We start from the raw sequence: 19,917 nt of genomic DNA, 5'->3' as shown, positions 1-19,917 counted from the left end.
GCACTTTCAGTGTAAATCTGGTAGATACACTTGCAAAAATATTAGTATATCTGTGGATGTAGTATTTTAAAACATGTCACTTTGACTAAATTTGATCAGATTCTATTGATATTTAGGGGCTGTTTTTGTCTTTTTTAACCCTTTTTGCCTCTCCTTGGAGACTTTTTTTTTGCTTTTTGGGTCACACCTGGTTTTGCACAGGGGTTACTCCTGGCTCATGCACTCAGGAATTACTCCTGGCGGTGCTCAGGGGACCATATGGGATGCTGGGAATTGAATCTGGGTCGGTCACGTGCAAGGCAAATACCCTACCTGCTGTGCTATCTCTCCATGCCAGACACAGTAACAACAAAGTCTCCAATGGAGACGTTACTGGGCCTGCTCGAGCAAATCGACGATCAACGGGAGGGCCCTCTCCATGGAGACTTTTTAAAACCTTACCTTAGTCAGGTTCCTTCTTAAAATATTATAGCCAAGAAGTAGCTTTCTCACATTTAATAATCCTTTCCAAATAAAATGCCATGGAGCATTTGCTTTGGTTTTGCACCAAGTTTTGATATTTATTCATTATGGCAGCAAAGGGGCCTCTTGTTTTGCAATTCAGGAATAACTCATTTTGCTTGAGTAGTAAGTATGTATGTGGGCAGCAAAGACAACACATTTATATCACAGTTAAATGCTTTCTGGATAAATCATTCATCAGAGTCCTCATCAGATAATATTTATTAAAAAGCTGCATGAAGTGTCATAACTCTTAACATTTATTTATGGGTTAAAATTCGTCAGCTTATTATACTAATATATCTTTATTTGCCTTCATGATTTCTCCCATGCTTTGCCAACAGAATATGTAGTTTTTGTTTATGGCATCATTTCTAGCAACTGATGTAAATTGTGATAAATACAGATGCAGTAACTTCAGAAGACTCGATCCTAGTTAAAAATGCTAGCTGAATGCTATGATTTTACAGTTAAAACCATAAGTATTTCCAATTAATTAAAAGACAAGAATAAAAATGTCATTGTTTGAGGTTAGAAATGTTAAAGTTATATATTCTTAAAACGAAAGACAAAAATAATTACAATATTTTACATTCTTTTATAATAGTCTATCAGTTTTTAGAGTCTTTCATAAGTTAGGCTTTTTTGAGAGAATGCAACAGACTGATGGAATTTCCACTACAGTAACATAATATTAAAAAACCTACATATTAAGGCCTAAGAAAAATTATATTTGTTCAATATGATTTGTATTTTATTAAAGTGTAGTAATGTTTTATGTTCTATAATTGTGGGGAATTAAAAAAGTTTTCATTTTTTACCTCAAAATTAGAATCAAGTAAGCAAATAATTTAATTCCAAATATTTGGGTTTCATTTTAAGTATTTTGACTTGTTTCTTTTTATCGAATGTCTAATATATTCAAGATTTTATACTTTATTAAATATAATTAGTACAAGTTTAGGAGAAGAACCTCTTCATTATGGTTCAAATGATGAGAGTTTTCTGATGCTACTTTTAAAAGTAAAAAACTTGAAATAAAATTTATTTGCATATTTTACTAGCAATTCAAGTCTCTGAATGGTGTGCTAAAGTTTTTATGGATTACTATCACGATCACGATCACAATCATCATGTTGTTCATCAATTGCCTCGAGCAGGCACCAGTAACGTCTCCTTCTTCCTACCTTGAGATTTAAAAAAGTGCCATATTCAAGGCTCTTTCAGGGTTAGGAGAATGAGACCTATCATTGTTACTGGTATTTGGCATATTGGGTATGCCATGGGGAGTTTGCCAGACTCTGCCATGTGGGCAGATTACATTCTGTAGCCTGCCAGGTTGTCCAAAGTAAGAATGAGATAATAAGAGAGCTGGGAGCTGGGTTTTATAGTCTCTGGGTCTTGGCCCTTGATGATATTACCTGGCATTGGGGGCAGTTGGTGGGTGTGACCCCTGCCTACTGGAAGTTGGAGGATCTGGGTGGAGGATGCTTAGCCCCTATCCTAGCAGGCTTGGAGATCTCAGCCCCGGGACCCACATGCCTATGTTCCTCTGCCAGTTCCTTCATGTGTGTGGAGAGTGGACTCATGATGGTTGTGACTGGTTCTGGAGGTCTTCGGCTGCTGGGACTCTCTGCTTGGGGCAGGGAGGGATCAATGAGCAGATAAATATTTTTCTTGATATTTTAGAACAAGTGATCTTTACTTTTTTCTTTTTAATGTAGGAGTACTGCTATTTATTCAGTCACTGATTAGCTGATTGAATTGGGTATGAACTTGACCTTACTTTTATTTTTTCATAATTTTATTTATTTTTTTCTTCTTATATTTATTTATTGAATCACTGTGGGAAAAGTTACTAAGCTTTCAGGTTTAAGTCTCGGTCATGATCAAACACCTCTCTCTTCACCATTACTCATTTTTCACCACCAAGAACCACAATATACCTCCCCTCCCACCCCCACGCCTCCCAATGCCTGTGAGGCAGATTTCTACTTAACTCTTCTCTACATTGATTACATTCATTATTTCGACAAAAGATGCACCATTATTGTTTAGAATTTCACCCCAAAAAATCAGAATTGCTGAAAAGGCATGGTGAAATACTTTGTTTTCTATAGCTGGTTATGAGAATTATATAATCTTGTGTGGCTGCAATAGCAGCCTTGTGATTTTGGATTTCTGCAAAGAGCCAGATAATTACGAGATTGGTTTCTGTGTGTCTGGTGTTATGGCTGTGCCAGAGAGCCACTCATGGAGGCAACTCGTGACCTCGGTAGGGCGTGAAGGACGAGCCGATACCGCCCCCCTTCCCAAGAGACTGCAGTTGCCCCCTCAACACCAACTCATACCTGGCATTCTTATAAGCTCTGAGGTGGTGGCCATCTTGCTGCTGGGGGTGTGGGGGGGAGGCAGAAGGGAGCAACACCCTTTCCCTCCCGGGGAGGCATAGCTCCATAGTATAATGCATGGTCCATTCGCTTTTCTACCGCAAGCTGCCGGGCTCTGGTTTAAGTCCTTTTGCCTCTGGAGCCATGGCCTGCTGGACAGCCACTCATGGGTGCCATCTCATGACTTCGGTAGGGCGTGAAGGATGAGCCGGTACCACCCCCCTTCCCATGAGACTGCAGTTGCCCCGTCAACTCCGGCTCATACCTAGCTTTCCAATAAGCTCTGAGGTGGCGGCCACCTTGCTGCCGTCCGGGGGGTGGGGGTGGGGCGAAAGGCGGTACAGAGAAACAGCCTTTCCCTCCCGGGGAGGCATGGCACCGTGGTTTAAGGCATGGTCCATTCACTTTTCTGCCGCAAGCTGCCGGGCTCTGGATTAAGTCCTTTTGCCTCTGGAGCCATGGCCATGCCGGAGAGCTGCTTGTGGGGGGCAACTCGTGACCTCGGCAGGGCAAGAAGGACGAGCCAGTACCACCCCCTTTCCCATGAGACTGCAGTTGCCCCAATCACCACCGGTTCATACCTGGCTTTCCAATAAGCTCTGAGGCAGTGGCCACGTTGTATGCAGTCCAGATGCATTTCTGCCAAAAGCCGCTAGGTTTCGAGATTTGTTTCTGAGTCTCTTGGATTATGACCCTTAATCAGCTTGATCAGGAGTCAGAGAGGCCGTTTGTAAGCGGCGACTTGGGCTTTCATTGGGATGAGGGGGGTGGTACCAGCTCATCCTTCATGCCCTACCGAGGTCATGAGATGGCCCCCATCTGGTGAGGCACCGCGTGTCTCGTCACTACAGGCCCAAACCTGACTGTCCAGTGGCCTCTGGAGGATGGCAGTCACCGGGCTGCCAGGGGGAACAGACCAAGGCACGAAACCTATTCCCACCTGGAGTGGCCCAGCACCAGTAACCTACTGTAGGAACAGGATGCATTTCTGCCAAAAGCCTTTGTTTTCCGAGATTTGTTTCTGACTCTCTGGGATCATGGCCGTCAAGCAGTTCAACCAGGAACCAGAGAGGCCATGCCTCCAATTATATAGTTGAGCCAGAGGTTGTTTGTGGGTGTATCTCCCACATACCTAACTTTTGGCCGTTTACTTTCGTGGTAAACTTTTCCCCAATTTTTTGGGGTCTGGCCAAAGGCGTAGTATCAATTTTGGGGTATCTGAAAATCTGACAGTGCTATCAGGCTGCTGATACACTCGCCTCACAGGTACAGACCTGCTGACAGCACCGTACCCCCAAGTGATCTTTACTTTGACTTAGAAATATTGATGTCTTTTTTCAGAAGCTTTTCAAATTTGTAAGCTTTACCCTCAAATTAGAAAACTATCATCATATTTTCATTTTATAATTTATCTTTATAGTTTTTGATAATCATGTGATTACCTATGGTTACTGACTCTTCCGGTTATAATCCTATATTGATACTACAGGCATAAGACTTTACACTCTCCCACACACACAAAGTTTTGACTCCAACCTGCCTTATGTATAGATGAAACCACTCTCTCAACTTGCTTTCATTCCTGGAAATTCCATTACACAATGACCAAACACTTTATCATATTTAAATGTCATATTTTACCAAGTCCCGGTAAGTCGAACAGGGTCTCTGAGGCAAAGGGAGAAGGGCAACGGGGTAAGGAGAGCTGGACAAGCAATGCTCATGCAGCATCTTTATTGAACAAGCAACAGACTTTCATAGGTCTCTAGAAGGAAGCATACATTGGAAAAATATACAGGAATGTTCAGGATACATAAGTTTGGAATGTACTGGGTTTCTAGACATCAATGATGTTTTTCTATAGTTACATAGTTTCAATGATATTTTCCTTGGTTATATATTGGTCACTGTCACTGTCCTCCCGTTGTTCATTAATTTGCTCCAGTGGGCCCAGTAACATTGTGAAACTTGTTATTACTGTTTTTGGCATATCGAATACATCACAGGTAGCTTGCCAGTTTTTGCCGTGCAGCAAGATACTCTCAGTAGCTTGCCCGGCTGTCTGAGAGGAGCGGAGCAACATGTTCTGCCACAAAAGAAAGAGCCCACTAGAAAAAGTAGAAAGTCAGCTCTTAGAATGTGTAACCCCAAGACAATGGTTTCTATAAACCAGACTTTAGACAACACGTCCCCAGGACAAGAACTTTCTTAATATTTAACTAGCACAGGCTCCCAACAACATTTGTTTTCATTATTTTTGTGTGTTGCCAATCATGCTAGTATTCAAGAAGCACATTATATTTATCTTTCATGAGCTTAGTCTTCAGTTCAGTTCTCAGAGGGATATGATGGGCCAATGACTAGCTGAAAGTGGTCTGGAATGACATTGAAACTCATCACAATTGGGTTTCTCGTATACCTGTTCACAGAGTAATATAATGCTTAAGGAAAATGGATAAGCAGTAAACAAATCACACACACACACACACACACACACACACACACACACACACGGAAAACTAACAAGCAACAAAAGTTCATGAGATAAATGGAAATATTTTTGTATGGCTGCTGATTTCTTGCTGTCTCCAATGTCTAGACTCTATGTCTGGCCTCAGATTATAGGTTTGCTGCCCATGAGCACAAGTCCTTGGAAAAAGGAAATTAAAACATTTCTTCTTTAAGAAAAGTTTAAACTAGAGACTAGCTATAGCAATTTGGGCAGGGTACTTGCACTGCTCATGTCCAACCTGGGTTGTATCTATAGAATCCCATATGGTCCCTGGAGTCTACCAGAAGAAATCCCTGAGCACAGAGCCAGGAATGGTAAGCTCTGAGCACAACTAATGGCCCAAATATAAAAACAAAAACGGCAAAGCATTACTTGATAAAATTCTAGGGATAATTACTTGCTTTTATAACAAAATAAGTGAATAGAAAGTTTTACCATTTATCTTAGGGTCATCACTATTTACACAAGTTCATTATAAACACACACACACAGACACACACACACTTGCTTAGTCTCTTTAAATGACTTAAGGCTTGACTATTCATTATTATTTTATCTAAGCGACCTAAGTCTTTTAGATAATATTAAAATCATAGATGACTTAGTGGGAGAGATAGTACGGGGATCATGGATACATTCCTTGAAGGAGGAAATTTGATCCCCAGAAACATATCCCTTGCTATATTCCCCCCCCCCACACACACACACACTGCGCCCCAATGCCTTTCCATACTGCTACAGTGACAGCACTGCCAGGCCTACATCCTTGGGCCCTTAGCATTAAACTTTCTGGTCTAGTTGGCCAAGTATCTCTAGGAGTAACCCCTCAACTCCCTGAGCACTGCTTTGGAAGGTCCCCAAATCATAGTGGATTTGTTAATCATCAATAACTTTGTATATATAAAATGTTTCTAAGTTTAGTAAATTTTATTTCTATAGAACTGATTATAAAGGTAAAAAGGCCCTCCCGTTGATCATTGATTTCCTCGAGCGGGCTCAGTAACATCTCCATTGGAGACTTTGTTGTTACTGTGTCTGGCATATCGAATACTCTCGGTAGCTTGCCGGGCTCTCCGAGAGGGGCGGAGGAATCGAACTCGGGTCGGCCATGTTGGCTGCGTGCAAGGCAAATGCCCTACCCGCTGTGCTATCGCTCCAGCCCTTATATGTATATATACATATGTACATGCGCACAAATATATATACATATGTATGTTTGGTAGCAATATAAATTAATCCCTAAGCCATCACCTGTCACTGACCATTTTAGGCTTCAACACTGGCCATGTCCTCTTCTCTATTTGAATTTTCTTTTAATTGGTGGTATTTCTCACTTACAACATTTCTTGACTGAAATCAAGCCAAAAAACTGAACACATTTAAAATGAGCTGAAGTAAAATTTTTAAAGATAATTTGTGGAAATTTATACATACAACGTAGTTGGAATGTTTATCCCTCTGCCCTTTCAAGCAGATTCATAGGATAACTCTAAACTAGGGCTTTACTGAATTTTCATGGAACTCCATGAAACTGAGCATTCAGTTGCATAAAGTAATACTTATCTGTGAGAATAAAATCTATTAGATGTAATTGGAGAGTCACTATAAAATAATTTATACCAATAAATATGAAACACTTTCATAAGACATCCCTCACTTTTGATGACATGTCTAATTCTGACCACACTCTTGGAGAAATGGCACAACAGTACTAGAAAGGATTTATCAAAGATAGTTATTCAAACTTTAGAGGATGTCTACTCGAGTTTTATCTAGAGATATCCTGTATGGCCACTGAAATTATAGAGATAACTGGGACTTATAATAACATTGGCTCTCATGGTTGAACCATTAACATTTTTATGTGCTTTAGAAAAATATGCGAATTTAAATTTCTCTAGAATTTTTGAGGTATTTTTTTCTTGAGGAAAAAAAACATAATGAGATCACTTTTGTTGAAAATTTAATTTCGGAGCTTGAGACATACTATATTGGGTAGAATATTTGCTTCAGATGACTGACCCGAGTTCTATTCCGGGCATGACAGTGGTCTACCGAGACTGCCAGGAGTGATCCCTGAACACAGCTGGGTGTGGTCCACTAACCAATGAACAAATAAATAAAAGTTATTTTAAAAGAAAATTTAAGTTGGCACTTTCAAATTTTTTACATTGAGTTGAGTTTCAAGATCTTTATGGTAGAATTTTCAAATTGTTGGACTAGAAAGAGATATGTATTTTTTTGTTGTTGTTGTATTTTTGGTTACACCTGGTGATGCTCAAGGGTTACTCCTGTCCATGCTCTCAGAAATTACTCCTGGCAGTGCTTCTGATATCAGCCCAGGCCAGCCATGTTCAAGGCAAGCACTATACCGGCTGTACTATCTTTCGGTCCCAAGAAATAAATTTTATCTGGAACAACTGTTTTGTGTTTTTAAAAATATTAGTCGGTTAAAAAGAAAAAATAAGTAGTATTGAATATATTTAAGTGAGTGGAGTAAATTAATAATAAGTATCATTACTAGTGTATGTATTAAATCAATACAATTTAAAATATAATTGTGAATTCATTTTAGAAATATTTTTTATTCAGCATATATGTTATTGTGGAATACAGGGGGGAAATGCCTCCAAATAATTTTTTTAAGAATATACTAGTTTGGTGTTCTGAATTTAATTGAAGGGGCAGGAGAGTTAGCTCAGGGATTAAGGTGCTTGCCTTGCAGCCAACCCTGGCTCCATCCTGGCATGTCTGGATGTATCTCAATCCTCCCATCCCCACCCCAGATAAATTTACAAATACATAATTTTTTTAAATATTGGAGATTTAAATTATTATAAATACTTTGTCTGTACTAACATTAATTTTATTTGCTTTATTATTTTTAAAGGGTCCATAGCTAGCAATTGCTGGGGAGCCCAGGACCGCTTCTAGTGATAAGCAGCCTATATTACAATCAGGAGTTTGGACACAGTAGTGCTTGGGGGTCACCAGGGTCACCACAAGACTGTTCTTGGGATCATTGTCATGGTGCTCTGATACAGTGCTGGCTATCAGATTCTGGGCTATATACATAGTATGCATGTACTCAACCATTTCAGTTATCTCGGTGAACTTCCTAATATTTTGTGACAAAATTTGCAGCAAAGTGTTTTAAATATCCTTATTGTCTTATATAAATTTATATATTTTTCAATTTCTAAAGAAATGTTGGCTGGAGTGATAGCACAGCGGTAGGATGTTTGCCTTGCACTCAGCCAACTCAGCCCGGATAAGCCAGGTTCGATTCCTCCGCCCCTCTTGGAGAGACCGGCAAGCTACCGAGAGTATCTCACCCGCATGGCAAAGCCTGGAAAGCTACCATGACATATTCGATATGCCAAACATAGTAACAACAAGTCTCAAAATGGAGATGTTACTGGGCCCGCTTGAGCAAATTGATGAACAATGGGAGAACAGTGCTACAGTGCTAAACAAATGTGTTTTGTAGAAAATGTATGTCGTAATTAAATATTAAAGATAGAGAAACTTTACAAGTCGTGTTTAACTAAATAGAGTTTGGAATTTCAGGTACTAATAGATGAAACTTTTTCAAACTAATGTAAGTTTGGAATTTCAAGTACTAATAGATGAGACTTTTCCAAACTCTATTTTATAAATGGGGAAATCTCATAGTTGTGTTTATTGCATTGTCTTATTTAAACTTGAGTGACATAGTCATAATGATAAAAGTTTTAGTGCTCTATTATAAAAACTTACATAATAGAAAACTCTGGTAATACAGTTGCAAATGAATCCAAGAGGTAGATGAAAAATTGAAGGGTATTATTTAAAATTCTGTTTCTTCATGCTAATAGCTCACAGTACTGTGAATGACACAAATGTCCCAGTAGAAACGACTGAATGTATTCAAGGTCAAGGTGAAGGTTACCGGGGAACCATCAATACCATCTGGAATGGAATCCCATGTCAACGTTGGGATTCACAGTATCCTCACCAGCATTCCGTAACTCCTGAAAATTTCAAGTGCAAGTGAGTAAATGGGATGGATTTAAATTTCCATAGGACCTTGGGGTAATGAGACCGAGGAATTACTTTTTACTTACATCTGTGTTAGGGCTCTTTAAAATATCTACATCCCAGGGACGATCAGCAGTTAAAAGGCAGGTTCATGCACCCAGAGACTTTTTTGAAAGTTGCAAGGGATTGAACTTGGGTCTTCTATGTGTAAGGCATATAATCTGTTGCTGAGTTCTATCCTTGGCTCTCTGATTGTCTGAGAACACTGAAGAATCTCGTGGTTGTCAGGCATGACTGGGTCCAGAGACTCATTTTTTTTTTTAAATCTCCTCATCAGAATTGGAGATCAAATCTGGACCTTATATGCGTAAAATGTGTGCTCTCACATTTCCACACCCCTGCAAACCAGAATTTCTTAAGTCTGTGATTTGAATCTCAGACATGCGTTTATTTAGTAGGCTCCCTAATTGATTCTAAGTCAGCTTCCAGTACCATACTGTGAACTGTGAACGTCCTTAGGTTTCGATCACAGTTGATCTGATCACAAATCATGATAATTATAATCAGGCAAGTTTTAAAGAAGTGTCTTCTTAAATTTTCAGATTAACTTTAGGGAGATTTTTCTCTTGTACGAAGGGGCATACTTGATCAGCCAACACTGCAAATTAATAAAATTGTGCCCTGAACCAAAAAATTACTTTAAAAATTGTACATGAATGTCTGTTATTTCTAGATTTGCGTTACAAAGCAGGGCAGTACAAGAACTTTTAGGGTCTATCACATGAAAGAAATTGCCCTTACATGTCAGTTTTATAGTTCATGCCTTTGTCATTGCTGCTTTTATTTTACCACTTGGCAGACATGGCCACACTGCCATATGTTTTTAAATTGTCCACCTTGTTATGAGGAACATAAAATGATTGCTTCAAAATGTATAACACACCTGTCATTCATAGTGACTTTGTTAAAATAGAAACTATAAATAACATATATTGGCTTATATAATTGGCTTTTAATAAGAGAACTTAACATTTCAAGATGGAGAACTATGAGTATTATTTGGTCTATCCATCAGAGGAGAGATATTTTATGGCATTTTGTTTTTTTGGTTAACTCATGATATTTGCTTAGATAGTACGTATCCATCTTTTATTATTGCGCAATAACAAATGTATACTTGTGATTCTGGGTTTGTTTTTCTCATTTAATGCACAACTTTCTCTTTCAGATCCATGTGTTTTCCACCTCACCAATAAAAAATCAGAGAAACCAAATATTTGTTAGTGAAGAAAAATGAAACAATGTGTCTTTTATTTTACTTACTGTTAACTTTAAAAGACTGTCTTTCTTAAATAAGAATACCTATATGTTAAATACCCAGTGAAACTTATCTTATACTTTTACCATTAGAAAAAATGTTTATAGGTGTTTGATTCATATACTTCATAGTTGAAATGTAATTTTCAATCATTTAACTGTTTCATTTTACCAGAATTAAAGACATTCTTTCCTGGTTACTTGGCAAAATAACCCCAAACACATACATATCAAAAGGAAAAATTTAGCAGTGTTATAAAACTGGTAAAAACCTAACTCAACATTTTTCTCAGAGTTACTGTCTGTAGTCAGGCAGAGAATAGTATACTGGTAAATTATATAGCTTTATTTGCCATAATCCTTTAGATTTCTTAAAAATGACACCACTTTTAAATACTAGAGATGAAAAATACTGTCTTAATGAATCCACATGAATCTTATACTTCACAATTTGTCTAAGTAATTATAAATAATTCTTCAAGGGAAGAGAAATAACTAAGAAAAATACTTGAACAAAACTCAATTCTCATTCTTGCTTAATCTAGATTAATGAAGTGTTTAAAGATACAGGTTTTAAAATAGACATAGGCTGTGAAGATAGCAGATTCTGGAGTGCATACTTTGCATGTGGGAGCCCTGGGTTTGATCTCCGCACCCCAGGTTCCTTTGAGCAAGACCTGAGCATAAAGCTGGGAGTAGCCTTCAGTACTATTGAGTTTGTCTCCCATCTAATATACATAAAAAAGGAAATTAGCATAAAGGTTTTTGATAACTTTTTATCTTTATTTTGTTGCTTTAAATTAACAAGCCAAAATAACTTAACTCTGGGCTGGAGCAATAGCACAGCAGGTAGGGCGTTTGCCTTGCACGCAGCCAACATGGCTGACCCGAGTTCGATTCCTCCGCCCCTCTCGGAGAGCCCAGCAAGCTACCGAGAGTATCTCGCCCTCATGGCAGAGCCTGGTAAGCTACCCGTGACATATTTGATATACCAAACACTGTAACAACGGAGTCTCACAATGGAGACGTTACTGGGCCTGCTCGAGCAAATTGATGAACAATAGGAGGACAGTGCTGTTGCTCATTAAAAAGAAAATTGTATAAATATTACACAAAATCTATTGTGCAAATTTTGTACCAACTAAATTTAAAACATTAGCTAATACCAATTTGTTAAAATAAATGGTATATTTTATTCAACTTTTCTAGTTAAAAAAAATTTTTTTCAAGGCTAAAAACTGCAATATGAGTTATAATAATGAACATTATATACAATGATTTCAACTATTGGAAATCAGTGTTCTAACAACCATCAATAACATTCTTGTGTCAGGACCAATATAGCTAAATAGTATTTTTGATTTTGTTATTAGTCAATGCAAGCTTCTTTCTTAAATTATTTTCATTTTCTAATGATTCCTTTGAGTATTAATCAAATTATAATACTTCTATTGGACCTAAATGATGCAAAAACTGTAGTTTAAAAGATTGAATATTAATTTAGTTAGATTACTGGGGGGTATTTATGGAAAGAATATGCTTTGTCCTAGTCAAATACAAGTTCAAGAAAGTAAATCATAAATTCCACATTTTATTCAATGTGAACCTTATATTAGGCTTACACAGAGAGAATATAGTATTTTCTTATTTAGAACTTTAAGTGTTCAATTATTAATTGGTAAAGTAATGTACATGTCCTATATTGACAATTCATATAGTAGTTTTGTTATAATTATGCCTTGATTTTATATTAATGCTTATAAACTCTTAGGTAGTTTTTCTTATTAAAAAATCTACTACATTAGAGAGATAGTATAGGACTTGAGATGCTTGCCTTGCATGCAGTGACCCTAGTTCCGTGGTAACCTATAAGCATCATATGGTCTGACAAAAAAAGAACCCCTCAAATTAAAAGAGTGACTTTGTAACTAACAAATAAAAAAAAACAAATTAAATAAATTAAATACAAAATTCAAAGAAGAAATATTTCTTTTTTGTTGTACAAGTTTAAATAGGCTCACTGCTATTTTAAATGAGAGTAGAAAATGATTATTAATAATAGCTTTTCTTTTGCCAAGAGGAATGTATTTTGTTCTACATTATATATGAAGAGAGAAATGTGATAAATAACAGGCTAGTTTTTTAAAAATTCCAACAGTTAGGAGTCCAAGTCTGAGAACGAGTTAGAAGAATGTAATAATATTTCTCTTTCAGGAAGCAGAAGTGTTTGTAACAAAAGAATACTGATATCTGGCAGCATTTATTACATTCATGCAGTCAGTGTCAGTTGTATATACTGAATTCTAAATTTCTCTGTCTTAAGTCTAAAACTTAGAACTCTGTTTACATATCTCCATACATTCTGAAATTCTAGAAATATAATAGTGATGACTTCACAGTAATGAGAAGAACTCAGCCACTCACATTAACATGCTTGTTCTCATTAGGGACTTAAGAGAAAATTATTGCCGAAATCCAGACGGGGCTGAGTCACCCTGGTGTTTTACCACTGATCCAAACAACCGAGTTGGCTACTGTTCCCAAATTCCAAAATGTGACGTGTCAAGTGGACAAGGTAATAGTTGACCTTTTGCAATATGGGCTTGATTCAGTTCTGGGGAAATGTCTTTGAGGACTCACGTAACATCAAAAGTTCTACTTCTTAATGCACTGGTGATGCTGATCAACAAACAAAATCACCATGTGTTACGTATTTTTTAAATGCACTTATTTGCTCAACATTTCTCTGTATATACAGTAGTTCCAGACACAGTTCTAGGCACTGGGGTTAAATCAATAAATACAAAAAGTCCTATGGAACTAATTTTCAGCAAACAGAACAGGAAAAACAAGCATGGTGTTAGCTGGAGCGATAGCACAGCGGGTAAGGCGTTAGCCTTGCACACAGCAAACCCGGGTTCAATTCCCATCATCCCATATGGACTCCTGAGCACTGCCAGGATTAATTCCTGAGTGCAGAGCCAGAAGTGAACCCTGTGCATTGCCAGGTGTGACCCAAGAAAAAAAAAGCAAGCATGGTGGTGAGAACACTCGTTTGTGGTAAGTGCTAGAAAGAAAAATGCACAGGGCGTAGGAGACTGACTATTGCTATTTTATATTTAAGTGGTTTGGGAAGATCTTACGTGGTATAAAGACACGTAACATGGTATGTAACATGGTATGAGGACATGTAACAAGTAAGGAGATAGCCTGTGTCATGTGCTTACATTTTAAAAGATCATTCTAGGAAGAAACTGAAAATGAAAAGGATATGAGGTGCGAGACTCCTTGAAAACTTGGAGAGACAGCATATATTTGTAATGGCACAGAGCAGTCAAGGGAGGTGGCAAGAAATGAAGTCAGAGAATAATTGGGCTATGTTGCAGTTCTACATTTAAAAAAACAAGCAAAAAACCAATAATAACAATAATAACAATGATAAAATACTTTTCCTGAGCCAGAGAATAGTATAAATAATTCCTATAGTATGGGAGTTATGGTGCTTACCTTACATTTGGCCCTCTGTGGTTGAATCTCTGGCACCACATAAAGTTCCTTGAGCACTGAGTCAGGAGTAAACTGTGAGTATCACTGATTATGACCCCAAACCCAAAACAAACTAAATCATTGTCCATTATTCTGAAGTGGTATCCCATATTTAAGAGGTGACTATTAAACACTCTTCATGTTAGATCAATGAAAATTGCGTTTGATTATAAAGTGTAAAAGCACATCAACTTTAAAAGTATTCTATTTAATTTATTTTTTGTTTTGGGAATTTTGAGGATCAGGAAGTGTTCAGGGGTATTCATGGCTTTGCTCAGTGGTGGAGGATCATATGTGGTGCTGGGGCCACTCAGACCAGCCACATGAAAGGCATGCACCTTACTCCCTGTACTATCTCCCCAGATATTTAATTTGTTAATGTATAGACTTAAATGAGTTGATCAGTAATAAAATGTTAACATTTAAAGTCTAAATTCTCATATTTTATTAGTTACTTTTTCTAAGAATATATTATAAAAAAACCTAATAAAACACGTCTAACAATATATTTCTAGAATTATCTATATATAAATAGATATATTATGTATCTATATATAAGACTCCACGCCAGACTGTTTTCACTCGGAGCACCCCAGAGGCGGCAGCCGAGAGCCCTCCCTTCCCCAAGGGACCCAGCCTCGGCAGCCGACCTCCACTACCCAACCCTTGCCACATTCCAGGCTGCTTCCCAGACCCTGTACAACACATCGTAAGACACTTCCTACCCATTTTCCAAGATTACCACACCATGTTTGATGGAGTTCAGACAGTAGGCAACGAATCATAGAAAAAAAAATATATATATATATATATGCCTCTCGGAGAGCCCAGCAAGCTACTGAGATATCCCACCGACACGGGCAGAACCTGGCAAGCTCTCCGTCTCTCCGTTGCGTACTTTATATGCCAAAACCAGTTACTATAAGAGGACTCATTCCCCTGACCCTGAAAGAGCCTCCAATTGTTGGGAAAGACGAGTAAGGAGAGGCTGCTAAAATATCAGGACTGGGACAGATAGAGATGTTATTGGCGTCCGCTTGAGTAAATCGATGAAGAACAAGATGACAGTGACAGTGATTATGTATAAATGTATAAGTATATTATGTATAAATATAGCACTGTCCTCCCGTTGTTCATCGATTTGCTCGAGCGGGCACCAGTAACATCTCTATTGGAAGACTTGTTATGGTTTTTGATATTTTGAGTACGTCACAGGTAGCTTGCCAGACTTTGCCGTGGGGGCAGAATGCTCTCAGTAGTTTGCTGGGCTCTTCAAGAGGGGCGGAGGAATCGAACCCAGGTCGGCCTCGTACAAGGCAAACGCCCTACTGACTGTGCTGTTGCTCTGGCCCATGTACAAATATATATTGTGTAAATCAGAAACTCATGTATCAGTTTATATATATTATGTATGATAAACAATATACATTTTATATATAATATATATATAATATAAAGCAGAAGCTTTTACAGCCATTGTTCTCATCTGCTCACACCCTTATAAATTAGCAGCAAATAGGAGGGCAAGACAGAAACAGAAGATCCAGCTGGTACCCAATCTCTTAATTACTGGTTTCAAATTTATTTCTAACTGACCTTTTAAATCTGCCAAAGAACAGTGAAACTGATTGAAAGGAGACTCTTCCCCTCTGTCCTCTATAACAGCATTCAGAATTGTTAATGAAAAATGGCTGTAATGAAAAGTTAAAATATGTAAATGCATTTACAAATTTAAAGTAGTGAAGCTTTAAGTTTCCCTAGTATTATTAGGATGATATAAGGTTGACTATTACCATGATCATCATGGTAAATTTATATGAAAGAGCATACTTATTCAAGAATTGTTACTTCCAGTTCATTATGCAAGAAATGTCTAAAGCCTATGATTACTATTAATCTTTAACAAATTATTTCTTTTTAAAACCTACTTCAAACTGACTTTCCTCTGCTTTATCCACAGCTGTTTTCTTCATTGATATCCATATTTCTAAGTACAAAAGTAATTTATTCCACCTTCCATCACTGTATTGCTAATATCCACATTCCTATCATTTTGCAATCGCACGTGAATTATTGAAAATCTAAGCTCTGTTTTGATCTTTGTCAGAAGTTCTGGTTATTTTCTAGACAGCAGCCAGAATAATCTGTAAAAATTTAAGTGATGTGGGGTTGGAGGAATCACTCATAGGACAGCATCACAGTGTGGGCCTGATAGTCCCTGCACCACTGCCCCACATAACAGCTTAACACTAATGGTGACTCCTGGGCTCCCAAGGAGCTCCAGGGTGCCCCTGCCAATTTACATCTCATGAATCAACTTATTTATCTTCTCACACGGGATCTCTATAACAGAGTTTTTTCTTTTGTTTTTGTTCGCTTTTTGTTTTGGTTGTTGGGTTTTTTTGTTTGCTTGTTTGTTTGTTTTTTTTTTGGGGGGGGAGCCACATCTGATAGTGTTCAGGGGTTACTTCGGGTTCTGAGCACAAGGGTCACTCATGGCTCAGGGAACATATGGGGTATCAGGGATTTAACTTGAGTTGGCTGCGTGCAAGGCAAGTGCCCTGGGCATGGTACTATCTCTCTGGCCCAGGTTTCTTCTCTTTCTGGATAACAGTCTATCCTGAACAGTTTAAACCCCTTCATTTTTCTACAAGTTCTATATAATTATAGCCCAATTATTCTCTGACCCCATCTCTGGCCAATATCTATCTTGACTGTTCTGTGCCAACAATAACTATGTGTTCTCTCTGTAATTTGTCAAGCAAATCCTATCCTTTTTATTTTCAGGTTTTTTTTCCTAGAATGCTCTGTAGAAACGTATGCACATGACATTGCCACGCTTTCATTTTTAAAACAAATATGACATCTTTAATCTGATGCATACATTTTCATCTGTGAAAAGAAAAAAATGGCTAAAAGTACACATTAATCTGACTTATCTTAATGTTTGACTTGCATGATGTCAGAGTGCTTTGATTAAATCTTTTTGTCAATATCAATATTCATGAATTCATATATTTGTAACATGAGCGATAGTACAATAGGTAGGACACATTCCTTGCATATGATTGACCTAGGTCAGCCTTGCATGTTCCTTACATTTTCCTTCTCCAGCACTCCATATGGCCCCCTGAATCATACCAGGAGTGATCCCTCAACTCATGAGCCAGGAACATAGCCATGAGCGTGGCTGGGTATGGTCAAAAAACAAAATTAAACAAATAAAAAAAAAAACTTTTGTTGTATGTTTTCCAGTATTTATTGTTCTTTTTTTGATATAATTTATGTTTAGATTGTTATCGTGGGAATGGCAAAAATTATATGGGCAATTTATCCAAAACACGATCTGGACTAACATGTTCAATGTGGAACAAGAACATGGAAGACTTACACAGGTGTGTAGATTTCTTTCTTTCAGTATAATTCTCTTATATATCATTGCAAGGTAAAAATTTCAATAAGTGATTCGATTTAGTATATTTTTACTCATATACTGTGGTAGGTACTACAGGGATTACCAACAAAAATTTGGCGTGTATTTTGATTCCACATTCAAGATTCCACACAAAAGAGATTATATGTACATAGAAAAAATTGACAATAATTTGAAAGATCATGTACATTAAGTGGTAAATATAGTATTTTAAGAGTTTCTGCTATATAGTGTATTTATAATTACTTACTACTTATTAATAGTAATTTATAAAATAAATATAATTATATACATACCTTAAATATTTACTTAACTATTGAAACATAAAATCATACTTTCTTATGTATCTTTATTATTGACATGTAAATTTTGTAAGAGAGTGAAACTGCATGCTGATTTTGAACACTGATTCATGAAAGAACTATGTATTCAAACTCTTGCTCAACTACTAAGTCATATGACCTTGAACAAATTAAGTTCTTCAAATTTTAGTTTTCTTAAAGAGCATAATCTGTCTCAGTAAATTGTGCATGAAGTAAATAGATAGGTTTGCTATTATTACTTGTTCAGAATATAAACTTGTGTTTGGAAAGATAGACCCAAAGGCTATTTATAAACTCTTGAAAATTAAATAAATGATACATTCTTTACATTCATGTATGGTAAGTAGCACTTAATAATTCAAAACAAATTCAGTTGGATGTATACTTTTTCTTTCTTTGTTCAGAATGTAAAATTTGACTTAATTTATGTCATTAAAGTAAATATCAATACTGAATGGACATGGTTATATTTTTCTTTATAATACAAGATGTAAAATGAGATTTTATGTAATATGTAAAATGTCTATCATGTATTAACTATTTTATGATTATATGCTCCATAATACGTTAGAATTCAGTTATTTTGCTGGCATATTATTAGTCCTCTTAGTATTTCTTCCTGAACTGTGACATAATGAGGAGGGTAGTGAATTGTTAAGCTTCTGAGATATGAAGAGGTACTTTTGCAGTAGCTTGTATCTTCTAGCATTTTTATAACCTTGATCTTCTTTGCTCTGTGTCCTTGTTTGTACAGTGTTTCTAATGTCTGTGCATAATAGTTTTGTTACCATAGTTCTGTATTTATTAAATATAACAAAGGAACAAAATAGCTTATCATTGCATCTCTGGTAAGTATGCAATCCACATCTCAGATTATTAGCTTAGAGGACATGTTCCTAAACTGTAAAAATTAAAAACAAATTAATTTCAAACAACATCACGAATATTCACACCAACTTGCAGCTTGTGTTTTATCTTCTATGAAAGTTATGCTTTAAGATTGTATCTTCTCAGTAGTATTTTGTTTCTCTTGGATGGAATGAGTATCTTGTGATGTTCAGAGCTTATTGTTTATGCAGACACATCTTCTGGGAACCAGATGCTAGTAAGCTGAATAAGAATTATTGCCGAAATCCTGATGATGATGCCCACGGTCCTTGGTGTTACACAGGGAATCCTCTCATTCCTTGGGATTATTGCCCTATTTCTCGTTGTAAGTATATTTAGTGTGAGTTTTTTGGTGACATGTGTTAAATATGCTGCATCTCTTTCCATTGGCAACTTTTTGAGAAGTGCAAATAATATAGGTGGGTTGAGCTACTTAGGACAGCAATACACATCCACACATATCATTTTATCTTTCTTCCTGACAAGGAAAAATTCTGCGTATGTTTAAAAATTCCCATTTGGAAGCCAGATGAAATAAATGACCATGATTCTAAAATTGTCCGAGCTAGAAAGACAGTAGCCTGTTACCAACTTATTACCTGTTCAGTCTCTGAATGTAACAGAGCTCTCTGTTGAGATCAATAAACAGACTTGAGATCATAGGGCTTCCATTTCCTTTTCACGTCTTTAGTTCAAGACTGTAAACTTGGAACTTTCTTCTCTGGGGGTGGGGAGGTAAGTTTTAGGTCACTCTTGGCATTGTTTGGGGAAGTAGGAGACCACATGTGGCACCACGGATCAAATCATGGTTGATTGCTTACAAACTAAGCAACTAACCCCCATAGTCACTCTCTAGTCCAAGAAGTCTGGCACATTCCACCCACCTCCCCGAGCTCAGGATGACATAGTTACAAAAATTTTACTGCAGTACAGTAAAAGATATGTATTATACATGTATGCCTGAAATACTTCGTTATAAATTAACTC

The 19,917-nt window shown here is 37.1% G+C and overlaps 1 protein-coding gene across 2 annotated transcripts in view; it reads left to right on the top strand.

The window, feature by feature from the left end:
- The window catches only part of HGF (hepatocyte growth factor), an 81,526-nt gene that overhangs the window by 37,205 nt on the left and 24,404 nt on the right, over positions 1 to 19,917 (top strand). For both annotated transcript variants that reach the window (XM_056118592.1, XM_056118591.1), the window contains exons 8-11: positions 9,261 to 9,435; positions 13,188 to 13,315; positions 17,579 to 17,681; positions 19,122 to 19,255. In XM_056118592.1, coding sequence (XP_055974567.1) covers positions 9,261 to 9,435; positions 13,188 to 13,315; positions 17,579 to 17,681; positions 19,122 to 19,255 — 540 coding nt within the window. The remainder of the gene's footprint in view (positions 1 to 9,260; positions 9,436 to 13,187; positions 13,316 to 17,578; positions 17,682 to 19,121; positions 19,256 to 19,917) is intronic.

This window comes from Sorex fumeus, unplaced genomic scaffold (genome assembly GCF_029834395.1).
Source record: "Sorex fumeus unplaced genomic scaffold, SorFum_2.1 ptg000037l, whole genome shotgun sequence".
In the NCBI taxonomy this organism is placed as follows: Eukaryota; Metazoa; Chordata; class Mammalia; order Eulipotyphla; family Soricidae; genus Sorex; species Sorex fumeus.
The sequence above is the reverse complement of the archived record's forward strand: the minus strand, read 5'-3'. Positions and strand labels throughout refer to the sequence as shown.